The following is a 13,008-nucleotide window of genomic DNA, read 5'->3' as shown; positions in this document are numbered from 1 at the left end:
TACGCTTTTGCGATGCCGGTGCAATGCTCTCATCTCATCTCAAATTTACCTGCATCGAGTGAAGTGCCAAAATTTATAATTGATTTACAAAAAGAAAGCATTCAATCAAACCTAAACAAGTACAACTCATTCTCGTTCCCATTTTCTTTATTAACTCCAATAACGTCAAAATTCATGCACATTTACACACTCCTGAAATGTCCTATGCGCGGGTGACCTGCCACACTCGTATTACATTGTCTGTGTATCCTGCGAATAGCGTTTGACCATCGGCAGACCAGGCGAGGGATACGCAATCTGGGGCGAGTATTTTACCACTGGCTCCAACAACATCTTGGGTTAGCTCGTCAACAACTGATTTTCCTTCAAGATCCTACGTGATTTATAATTCATTTTAATAAATATTAATATTCCATTTAAAATTTGGGAATTGGAATACCCAAAAAGACAAAAATGATCCAACTATGTTTTTGTTAATAATTGTAAGAAAATGTAAAAAAATTCTGTCAATGTTACTGCCAAAGCACCTTTTGTCAGAAGAACTAGTATGGTTACTAGGCCCTTTGGTTAAATTATCGAGAAATGTTCTTGGAATACTGCATTACTACTTGCAGACTGAAGTTGTTGCTTCCATGCCCCCCACCAACCCTTTGGTTTAAAAAACTTGTTATCCGAGTACCTACCCATATCTTAATAGTTGGACCAGTAGCAGCACAGAGCCAGTAACGATTAGGACTGAAGCACATTGCATTTATGATATTGCCACCTTCCAATGTGTACAGATGCTTGCCTTCATTCAAATCCCATAACATTGCACTGCCATCCTAATATAACAGAATGATTGATTTTTTTAATTACCTACCACACATTGTGAGCAACTGTGCACACTAAGATATTGTATAGTTGCAAAGGTCCTGAAATATTTCAGCAATATTTTTTTCAACTAAGATGTAGCAAAAATAGATAATATGAAATTTGTAAGATTTTTGTATTTCAACAGCAACAATTGTTTTTGCAACAATTTTTGATATCTAAAATAGACGATTTGATATATAGAAAATCTTAATATCCATAATTCAGTAAACACCCTGTAGAATTTCCATTTTGAGATGACCTACATACATAAAACATTCAGCTAAATGAACAGGCTCTCACCTTTCCACCTGAAGCACACAAAGAACCGTCAGGGGAGACTGTTACACAGTTCAGGTAACCGTTATGGCCAATATGGTTAGTTTTAAGACGACAGTTGGTCAGATTCCACACTTTGACCAATTTGTCCCAACCACATGAAACAATAATTGGATTTTGGGTGTTTGGTGAGAATCGGACACAGCTAACCCATTCTGAATGTCCTTCATCCTATAAGAAAGATTGTCAAACATATCATACATTGCTTTATCATGTATTTGATGTGGAACACTACCACTAAAAAGTACCTGAATAGTGTATTTGCAGACACCTAGTGTGTTCCACAGCTTAATGCTTTTGTCTCGGGATCCAGAGACAATCTGCCTGTTGTCTGCAGAGAAAGCCACACTCAAGACATCATTGTTGTGACCAATAAATCTTCTGGTTGTTTTACACCTATACATTGCAAAAGTAGAGTATTTTTCAATTCATAATTTCCCATGCATCAAATAAATCTGTCCAGTTAACTATGAAATTTATAGAAACTGTCAGAATAACACAAATGAAAAGACAGATTTTATTACTGTCTGAAATTTATTAAGAAATGTTAAAATGTTCAATGTTAGATTGGAAATACTGTTGGGAAGACATCAGAGGCCAGGTATCCCAAAGACCGATTGCAATATTTTAAATAGCTTTTCAATAAAAGTGTACCATATCCTACTTTGATTGTAGTGCTTTCCTATTCATTACACATGTTTCAATACAGAGGGAAATCATTTACTTGTGATTATAACAAATTTCCCAATTCAAGAATCAAACTGTTATTATAGACGCACTACTTACGCATTCAAGTCCCAAAGTCGAAGGGTCTTGTCCCATGATCCAGATAAAGCAAACTGACCATCAGATGATATAACCACATCTGACACAAAGTGATTATGTCCCCTAAGCGAATGCTCAGCATGACCATAATTTGTGTCCTCTTTCGTTAAACGCCAAATTATGATACTTTTGTCTATAAGATTTCGTAGTTAATTTTTGGTTAATAGTGGGGTGTATTAGTGTAGACATTGCCGTACTGGCATCTTTTACAAAGTAGAGAGAACTTGAAAATTGGAGCAAAGGCCTGCTAGCTCTGAGGCATTTGCTCAAAACATCAAAGTTCTCTTCAAATATTTCATGCAGTCTATGTTAGACTACAACACTGGTAACACAGCTCAGATTATCCTCAGTTGCTATTGCTTCTATTAATTTGACTCAGACAATTGACTTGGAAGGTGAAGATCATTATAGGATAAAAGGAAGAAACAAATATTCCCTAATAGAAATTCTTATGGGTTATTTCCTACTATTAAACTTTGCTGAGAAATATAATGTACATATATAAATGTATGGACTAGATCACTGTATAGTATTTAATAAAATATATGTTTAACGACTTCGTGCAAGTTTTTGACGAACAAACAACGGATAAAACCATGTCTGAATTATTTGTACAAATGTAAAGACATAGCACACACCAAAATATATAGGTATATAATATAACTTTATAAACAAAAATAACCAATTTTTCTTACCTCTGGAACTGGACAAAATCATGTCGGGACGTTGAGGTGTCGTGGCTATTTGAGTTACCCATCCATTGTGCCCTTTTAACGTACCACGAAGAGTCATTTGTTCGCCCATTTTGGCTTGCTTTTGTGGCTCGATTCAAACGGATTTGAAATCTACCTTGTTCCTTTTGCCACAAAATGTAGAGAAAGCCCAAGAGAAGGTTGCGGGTTGAACAGCCCGAATATTTTGGATTTCTGCCCTGAAATTTCGCATGCCTGAATTTTTCCTTTAATTAATTAAGCTGCGGGCTAAAACCCGAATTTTTCTTCGACCCTACGATTTCTGGCCTGATTCTACTCAGGCAGCTTATCACTTAATTACGTTGTCATAACAACGCGTCGTGATGATGTTCTAATCAAACCAAAAGTCTCAATTAGACAATAAATTCCTTCGAAAAAACGTTTCATTTATGTAGAGGAACGTATTTATCATATTGATACGCTTATTTTGAAGGTATGTATGCATTCTGACACAATTAGCGGCGATGTGTTAATTTCGCGCAAGCTGTAACTGCGTCGGTCTTTCTACAGATTCAAGTCTTGGGTTTATATCAGGCCTGTAGTTGGCCTGTAGACAAATTATGATGGGTTTTATGAATAAAGTTACTGGTATATTTGAGTCTGTTTTTTAAATACATCCTTTTAACAAATATATAATATTGCTATTCTGTTTCAAGCAGATCGTATAGAGTAATCGTATAGCTACAAATTCTAGACATCGCACTCTAGAAAATTAGAAATCATATGACATATTAGCTGCGCCAACATTATGTGGATGTAGTGGGGGTGTATAAATCAATTGATTCATGTGTTAGTCTATATGGTGTCAACGTATTTTTTCCTAAATTGAACATTCATTTTTAAATTGTTTGGTTTTTTCCAGGTATCACCCATTCTAACAAGATGTCAGCTAAATGTCTTTCGTTTGGCCCTGCCAATGCACACATCTTACAAAGCAAAGGGCCAGATTCAGACCTGCATAAATTTTACATCACAGAATATTCCACCAATTATGCCCACGAAGGGTACATCCCACGTGTTGGGAAACATCAAGGGACTGGGTACAAGTCAAATTTCCGTCCCGGGGTATACTACAGCAGACGCCTGGATGAGCTTGACAATCCAGCAATGGGGTGAGAAATTTTAGTGCTAGAATTTTGTCATAATTGACTTTGGAATGTTAATTAATAATTAGCATCCGACTGAGAACTATTCTAGAGACTAGCTTATGACCTTACATTTTATATATAATATTTTAATAATAATTTTTTTTATAATATGTTTAACAGGCGACTAGTTGCTGACAACTATGCATCAGTAACAACAAAACATTTCCTGCCTGTTTGTGGCTCAAATGGTAGAGATCCATTTGCAAGAGAGATGGTGATGCGCTCATCTGGATTTATAAAAGAAGTACCGGTGACCATTCCAAGATCACATGAGGTATACTTGTACCATGGTGGTTGTGGTAATGATGATCGATAGCAATAATAATAGTGATTATTAATTATTTTTCAGGTTTCAAGTGTGTTTGTGAATAAATCATACCCTAAACAAGTTCCATATCTACAAAAAATTCAGCCAAAAGATCCAATATCTCTAGAAAACCTTGGACATGTAAGCAATAATGGTGTTCATTCATTTAATGAACTAATTTTATTCAGTTTATGTGACAGAAAACTATGCATTCTAACATAATGCATATCTTATTAAATTTGTGGCAAAATCTGACAACACAACATTATGAACAAATTGTTGAACACTGCATAAGGATGATTATATTAATTAGCAGTGTTTCTGAATTGGGAAAAATCATACTTGATATTTTTGTGACAACTCAGCTAATCTAATTCCAGATTTGTATGGACCCAACTTTTAGGCGCTTTTCCAACTTAACCAAGCAATGTAGCCATTTCATTGCCAAAATTGAGGTTTATGCTTTCTCTCGTTTTCCAAAGAGCTATAAAACTAGCTGAAACAGGTGGGAAAAACCTTTTAAATACAACAGCAAAGTGACGCGCTGTGTGGTCAATGTGATACGTATATAGATCGGTCAATCAAACTTTTTTTAGTCTTTTATTTCACGATTCATTGGCGCCCAAATCCCCAACACTCCTCCTTGGTCCTAAGTTGTCACTTAATTGAACCCGCATGTATTTTGGTGTCCAATCCATGAGAATTGATAAAATGTTGATGTTCATTGATGGTCTTTTTGATCAAAAAGAGTTCGCGATATACAAGAAAAAACGTATCGACGTATCAACGAATTTCAGCTTGTACATCAGGTAGTTGCTGAACTCCATTTGATTACAAATGAAATGAACAAACTACCACGCTACTCCCTTGAAGTCCTTCCAGAGAAATTTGCAACCTCGTTCCCAGGGTTTTTTGGGAACGAGGTTGAGAAATTTGAGAGCTGGACCACTGAGCTGGACGAAAATCAGACGACGGCATTCTTAAACCTGGGGCCTGGAGCAAATTTCCCTTTCCCCCTCCCTCTGAAAGCCCTTTGGACATCACAGGCATCTTGCTTGAAACCTTTTTTCGATTTGTACCGGTCAATTAATAAATTACAATACTGTAGATGTTATTGAATTAATGATGCAGTCCGCCATCTGGAGGGGCATAATAATCTCAGTTGCAGTCTATATGTTTGTTTAACAAACACTTTCTTCGTTCTTGCTCAAACAATATTTCACTGTGGTCAGACCAATGGCAATGCGTAAATTCAATATCACGATTCATTGATTTTCAGATTCACTTTGATAATTTATATCAGCGAGTTAAATAGTTGATAACATTTTGCTGCATTTCAATGAAAAGTAAAATTTTCACCTATATTGAGTAATCGTTTCTTTTGGCACTCAGGGTCCAAGATATATGTCAACAGAGACTCACTCAAGATACCATGCAATGCCTAATATGCACAGTAAGTGTATGAGTACATTTCATTTCCTTGAGTTCTTTTTCATACAGTTTTAAACCTCGCGGGCCAGGGCTGACGTGTTCCAGTTAATTCAAGGTTACTGTGTTTCTTGTGGTACGAGCGTGCTAACGCTCTACGCTCGATAATATAAGGTTTAGGCGTCGAACTTTTTATGTGCTGAATCAAATGCATATTATAAGGTTAATTAGCAAAGACTTTAGCTCATCAACATTTGGTTCAGCACATGGCGACGTTTGAACTTTGAAACAGGCCTGACATTGAAATATTGGCAATTCGACAGACCGGGTATTTGATTACATGATGCACATTCAAGAGGCCCTGAACTTTCAAATAAAAATTTTGATACTGTGTTCAACGTCCTCTGATTTGGGAGGAATTTGAACGGATGGTTTTGCTTTTTCAAGTTAACCTTTGAATGAAGGCTGCTACTGTATGTCAATATCTACTGAAAACAATATTGTTTACCACAATGTTTATATCGGAAATTGAATACTAATGGTTGAAGCACGTTTCTGTTTTAGTAAACACATCAGGAAAGACACTTGGAAGAAAAGAAGGTTCTGGATTTACGCATGCGTACAACGACGAACCAATCACACATCGTCCAAAAGATGCTCATGACACCACATATCAAGTATGCACCGTAATAACTTTACTAAGAAATTATAGATCCGAAATTGTATATGCATGCCTAAAAAAAGACCGCAATGCCAATGCTGTCTAGAAAGACACATATTCTTTTGCTTTTTTTTTCAATAAAATTGAGCTTAGATATTGATTATAAGTTAAAAAGGATAGGTTTTAAGCATTTTCCTTATTTATGACATATATTCTTTTCCCTTATTTATAGTTTTAATCTTTTTTTGTAGCTCGTTTCGTTGTCACGACCAACGGGAATGAGTGTTATGAAGACGTCATTTTTACCTTCTGTGTTCTGTGATGTAAGTGGATTATTTTTCACCATATCTTGACACTGACAGAATGACACACTGTTCGTGGTAGCCAGTTCGCATGATAATGATCGTGCATGATAATGACGATAAGTGCATGGTGATAATGGCCGTTGTGGTTATATGATGTTGGTGTTAGTCTTGATATAACGATTGGAGAAGTAAATTTGACATGGTGTAAAATTTTACATATATGTTTACATGCGCATTTCAGGGTAAAGAAAGATTGCCAGTATTGCCTCGCAATGCTGAACGCGCCACTGGATTTACGAGAGAAGCTATGGGCAAGCCTGCTTTTTATATACCGAATAAAGAAAAGGTCTGTGCCCAATCTTATATAATGAAGCTAACAAAATTGACAGCATTCTCTTTCTCTCTCTCTGCTATACAGTAACTTCGTAAGATTATCGCCATTTGAGATAGTTTATAATGAATAAAGTTGATCTTGCAAGTACCATTTCTCACACATTCCTATATCTTTTTAAAGATTTTTACGGAATTGAATGATGTCCCACCTTTGGTGCAGGATCGCATACGAAAGGGGCATCCAACTGAATACTTGAATTTGACAAATCCAAATAACAAATCCAGGTTTGTACACAGATCTCGTGAGGATAATTTGAGCAAACCTGGACTGAGAAACAAAAGAAAACCTGAACTGATGACGATATATGCAATTTCTAAATAAACAGAAGGAAATTCGAACTAAACTCAATTTTTGCGTTGCATTGCTATCAGTCGGAATATGTTAAAAAAGCGAATAAAGTCAGGTTAATTTTTAGGACAGGCGCAAGGAAAGCAGTTCTGAGATGTCGTTAACAATATAATTTATATTTTAATTAGTTACTATACTATTCTCATAACTGATTCTCATAACGGCAACCGTAATTTCAAAGATAAAAAAGTATAATATCTTCTTTGTTGTGATAATGTTCGCTGCCATTGTTTTCGTTAAATCAAGATAAGTTTCTTAATCCCATTTAGTATCACAAGTAAAACCTTCACAGGCCTGCAGCAGAACCACCCAAGCTTGGCACAACGTCTTGGCAACAGTACAATTGGAAACAAGGTGAAATATACTGTCGGAAGACAAGATTGAATTGACCACTTGCATAATAGATTAACTTATGATCTAGGCAACAAGAAGGAAACAAATTACCACTAAAAGAGCATGCTAAAATTGGTCGAGTAGTACGAAAAGTATAGCCATGCAAAGTAGGCGGGTTTTTTAAACTTTTGTATATTACAGGCGAAAGTGTGTAGTCTAGTTACAAACGTGCCCCCGTAATACAAATGTATATATACAAAATTTGCCAACTTCAACCAGCTATATTTTCCCTATCAGTTTACAATATTTTGCAGCCAAGCATGGCAATTTTACTAATTTTCATTAATTTTACTGGTATGCTGTTTTCAGAAATTTCCTTTTTTGTCCCTTAAATCAAAAGTTCGTCTATTATGCAAAAGTCAGTTGATTTTCTGACTTTTCTTGGCTTTCCGATTTAGGAGCTAACAGGCTTCACAGAAAATAACTGCCAATATTTTGAACATTTTGAAACTCCAGCGACGCTGAGTCGCTTCAAGACACATTATGATGTCCAGTAAGTTATTTTTTATATCTTATTAAAGTAAAAAATATGCAGCTCGTGTGTATGGGTCACTCCTTCACTCCTTAAGTCGCGATGTTGAGTAATGTAGAGGTGGTACATATGGTGAATACTACCGTGAAACGACCTGAACACTGGACAGAACCATCATGCCTGATGACCTGGTTAACCATGGTCAAATCACAAGAACTTAAGATATATGCTTGACTCTGTGCTATATATGCATGGCGCAGTGTGATCTTATTTATCACAGGGTAGTTTGATCATACAAAGTTAGCACTGTACGGAGATGCATTATTCTCACTAGGTTCCAAGACAGGAATCCAACAGGCGATGCTCGGTTTGGTCGGACCGATGGTCACGTCATGTCATTGCCATTGGATGGCTTCACAAAATCAACCAAGGTGAATGACTTTGGCCCGGAGCTTAATACGACAGAACGAATACAGGATTTGGAACCATATGTCGCCAGGTAAAAATCTCATAACCACGGCCATTACTTTATTTAGATTATAAAATATCTCTACTGTCCATCCTTTTACATTTTGCAGAAGTATCAAAGCACGTGATCCACTGTTTGATGACCACACCCACGATGCAAAACGTCATGTGACCAAGTAAATGCACACGTGATCAAGTATCAATGGCAGCAAGTTAAAGAAATGAGCAATTGACGATAGAAAAGTGAAGAACTGAACATAGTATATATGCCATAACATAGTATATAGAGAAAACAACTGAACGATAGTAATAAGATCTTCAATTTTTTTGTGTGAAATTTTATTTCAAAATTGCGCTAAAATCAGTTTCTATATAATTGTGGCTATAATGACTAAGTAATAGTGTGATGTATACATGCATATAAGCCAGCTGGGGAGTATTAGTAAAGGTATAAATGACATACGAATCGGTTATATAGCTTAAACTAGTCATACATTCCGAGAGACAGGAACGGTAGCCAATAGACTTTCCCGGCATGTAACAACTAAACAAAGTCGCGCTCTTATCAAACATTTCGCCATATAAATGAATATTTGCTTACGCTTAGTTTCATTTGATCATTATGACCGAACTTAAGAAAGACAACGCAATGAAATTGAAGTTACAGAGGAAAGCAGAGCGAGAATCCTTTTTGCTCTTACGCTATAAATAAATGTCCTTTCGCATCTACCCTTGCGGCTTGCCTCGTGATCCATGCAGGCTTCCTCTCTCCAGACTTCTGCTAGTCAGTTCACATCCCAAGTTATGATTAACATCCTACTGTGTCTTGGCCCGCAATGTTTACACACTTAATCTGTCTTGGCCAACGGATTAATAAACGATACTTAACTGACTGACAGCACGTTGATTTTATAAGCCTATAACCTATGAAAGCCATTCCAGCCGGTCAAAAACCGGACTTCACTATATATATAGAAAAAAAAATAAAAACTAGCATTTTAGAGTGTTGCAAGAACTTTTCATTCCTATAGCCAGGCCACTTGGTAGTTATATAGACGATGTATTTTCTGACAATACTTAACGACATATAAGACTTTATGGAAACCAAGCATTAGAGAGATAGGTCACGGACGGTATGTCAATAACTGACATGCATGCAGATTAGCGGCTTACTGCAAACATCATACATTAATTTTGGTAAGACATTTGAATAGCTAGTTTTCATTTGATAAGCAAATTGAGCGAAGCATCAATAAATTAACTTGAAGCCAGAGGCTAAAATCGAAGACAAGGAAGGAAACTAAGCTTCCAGAAATAAAATGGACCAGTCTCAGAAAAAGAGTGAAGAAAAAGTAAAGATTTCTCGTGATGGAACCACGATATTCAACGAACTAAAGAGAAGGTGCATACGTTTGCAGGCGGAGAATTTAAAATTAAAGACTCAACTTGAGAAACAAGAGGAGTATCACAGAAAAAAAAATCACCAAGCTCAACAAGAAAATAAAATGCAAATGGAGAGTTATCGTAACGAGAAGATGTTCTATGAATTTCGTATGCTAAGCTTACAAAAGGAAAACCAGAAATTAAAGGCTAAACTTAGGAGTTACACGGTAAATGGTTTGCTGGTTGCGGATGGTCCCGTGACACCACAACATGCGCCGAAACTTATTCTGCAATTACACCCATTTACACTCTCATTCATTTTGTGCTGCCTAAAAACTATAGCAAATTACTAGTGTTGGAAATATATATGCACGTCTAAGGATTAGAACATGTTAGTCAATTAATCGACTGTTAACCGTGATAATTATCGTAAGGTAGAAGCGTTTCATTACTTTCATACTGCGCAGTTCCTGCTAACTCCAGTGTCCTAAGCTACAATGGCTGTAGTCAGTTGATTAACATGCAATTAAAAATATTATACTTATACTTGGCAAGCAGCAAAAATTTGTTTCGTTATTTAAGCTTATAGTCAATATAGACATCAGTAATTTAATGCTATTTATTAACATCTCAACGGAATTAGGTGTAATTCTTCTGCACGAGTAATCCCCATGGCAATCCCAATATTGCCTTGTTGGCAGTTTAACTTCTTTTTTAATTAACTTCCCTTTGTTCAGGTATGTTTCAGGTATTTATGGAATAGAATGCGGTAATCGTGACCAAATATTTAGGATTTTAAGATAAATATTCGTTCGAAGTTGCGTCTCTCTCTCCACAACATGACCGGAGATTCCTGAAATATTCCAGGTATAATTATGATAAAGAAATTCTCCACAAATATGACGTCATTACCGTTGTTATGGTAACAATGGTGATTCAATATGACCGACATTTTACCTACTACGCCAGTGAACGCAAAAACAAGCTCATTTTTTATTCATAAGATATTTTTTTAAAAATAAAAAGTGATTTTTCCTGATAAATTCTTTGTCAGCTCGACAGAATTTTTTAAAACTTGTTCAAATTTTCCATTTAGTGCAAACATTTAGCATGTGTAAGAAATATCAAGCTATATATAGAGGAAACCATATATAAGCATAGTTTTAATTTATTTTACTGTGCTTTTATGCCTTGTTGCGTCTTTCAAACTTCGGTAACGTTGTAAACGTTCTGGATTTTAGAAACTTGTCTACTTTAATTCAAATATCTGAACTCTTGTAATGCGTTGATGAACCGGCGTCTTTATACGCCGTCTTGTCTAGGGTCGACTTTAGAAGTAATTAGGCTTACTCGGTGTCGGGCAAACAAACACATGCATTCTATGGACTGATATGGTCAAAGTAAAGAAAATTTAAATAATTAGTAAAGCATCGAAACCAACTATCGAACAACACAAAACAGGGGATAAAAAAGCCAACTATGAAAAGTCAACTAAGAAACAACAATGTTTTATCTATAACACCAAGAACTCAGACCTTTTCAATTTTAGTTCGACCGACATTCCGAATAAAGATCTTCCATCGTCACGTGGTGTATTCCGGCACGAAAGGGTCATAGTTGATTGTGCTGCAATGGGGGATCCTGTCCCGAGCGTCACGTGGACAGAACCTGGCCAGAGACATTATGTCACGAAAGAACAACGTGCTGAATTGATTATAGGTTCATTTGACTTTTCTCATGAAGGAAACTATACATGCACTGCGCAGAACACCTTAGGCAGCCAAGTAACAGCTATACTATAAAACTATGTGAGTGAGCTAGGCCATGCATCTTGGCTTTTAGCCTTTTTTACATTTTCGGAAAATTCATGCATGTTCCTACTTGCAGAAAAAACTGCAATTTGTGACAAACCTACATGGGATTCTCTATTTCAGACGGATGTATACCACATTCGATGTGACGTTGTTTAAGACGCTGTCACATAGCTCCTTGGTATATATATTAGAACTTTAAGCAGATTTTATTCACATTGGAATTGACTTAGGAATGTCAGATCACAGTTTAATTTATGCGGTTAAAAAAATCACTGTTCGAAAATATAAGCAAACCCACTCGAAAGTTCGAAACTTCAAACGATTTAATGAAAGCGATTTTCTTGACGAACTATCTAGAATACCTTGGAACGTAATCACTCAGTGCATGAATCCAAACGATAGTTGGCATATTTGGAAATTTTTTTTTCTGAAAACTCTTGACAGGCATGCACCCTTAATTGACAAAAGTCTTAAGCATAAGCTCTGTCCCTTGGATAAATTTTAACATCAAAAATCTAATCAGATCTAGAGACTTTCATAAAAAGAGAGCAAAGAAATATAATTCTCAGGTTCACTGGAATATATATAAATCCGAAAGAAGTAAAGTCAACTCGGAATTAAAAATGGCCAAAACAGTCTATTATCAAACAAAATTAAGGAACTTTCTCTAGCTAAAGATATGAAAAAAACCTTGTCACTGATAAATAACTTATTAGGCAAAGGTAGAAGATCATTTAATATTGCAGAAATCAACATTAATGGCAACATATATAATGACCGCCAACAAATAGCAGAACATTTGAACGATTCCGCGTTTTACCCTTTTTTCCGCTTCCGCGTTTTACCCCCTTTTTCTGTAAATCTTGTTACCAAGTCTTTCCATACTTGTCGACAGCTTGGGACAAGCAGTGGGAACACAACTTGTTGACAAATTGTTTGGAGACTTACAGGATGTGATATTTTTACGCGTGTATTAGCGTACAATGACGTCACACCAAATGTACACGATAGTTTCACGTTGCATAATATTGTGTATGTAAAGGTACTTTGGGTGAATCTATTTACTCAACTCTGTTGCATTTCTATATTTACTTAATCTGAATGAGCTAGTGTGGCAAT

General features: G+C 36.1%; 2 protein-coding genes across 2 annotated transcripts; one reads left to right on the top strand and one right to left on the bottom strand.

Annotated features, from left to right (window-relative positions):
* Positions 1 to 129: 129 nt before the first annotated feature.
* LOC114531707 (receptor of activated protein C kinase 1-like) lies at positions 130 to 2,909 on the bottom strand. Its single transcript, XM_028553320.1, has 6 exons — positions 2,712 to 2,909; positions 1,978 to 2,149; positions 1,440 to 1,587; positions 1,156 to 1,362; positions 684 to 824; positions 130 to 373 (listed from the first exon to the last, which is right to left on the bottom strand). Exons 1-6 carry the CDS (start codon positions 2,818 to 2,820, stop codon positions 203 to 205), a joined length of 948 nt encoding a protein of 315 aa, XP_028409121.1. The 5' UTR covers positions 2,821 to 2,909; the 3' UTR covers positions 130 to 202.
* Positions 2,910 to 3,093: 184 nt separating this feature from the next.
* Positions 3,094 to 11,942, top strand: LOC114531706 (protein phosphatase 1 regulatory subunit 32-like). Its single transcript, XM_028553319.1, has 13 exons — positions 3,094 to 3,201; positions 3,631 to 3,880; positions 4,037 to 4,190; positions 4,266 to 4,364; positions 5,616 to 5,676; positions 6,216 to 6,328; positions 6,564 to 6,635; positions 6,859 to 6,963; positions 7,132 to 7,235; positions 7,629 to 7,713; positions 8,151 to 8,245; positions 8,559 to 8,723; positions 8,803 to 11,942. The coding sequence occupies exons 2-13, from the start codon at positions 3,651 to 3,653 to the stop codon at positions 8,870 to 8,872; spliced, it is 1,353 nt and encodes a 450-aa protein (XP_028409120.1). The 5' UTR covers positions 3,094 to 3,201; positions 3,631 to 3,650; the 3' UTR covers positions 8,873 to 11,942.
* The last annotated feature ends 1,066 nt before the right edge of the window (positions 11,943 to 13,008 follow it).

The sequence above is a fragment of the Dendronephthya gigantea genome, unplaced genomic scaffold (genome assembly GCF_004324835.1).
Source record: "Dendronephthya gigantea isolate DGI-Jeju-01 unplaced genomic scaffold, DenGig_1.0 000074F, whole genome shotgun sequence".
NCBI lineage: Eukaryota > Metazoa > Cnidaria > Anthozoa > Malacalcyonacea > Nephtheidae > Dendronephthya > Dendronephthya gigantea.
This window is presented reverse-complemented; position numbering and strand designations above follow the sequence as displayed.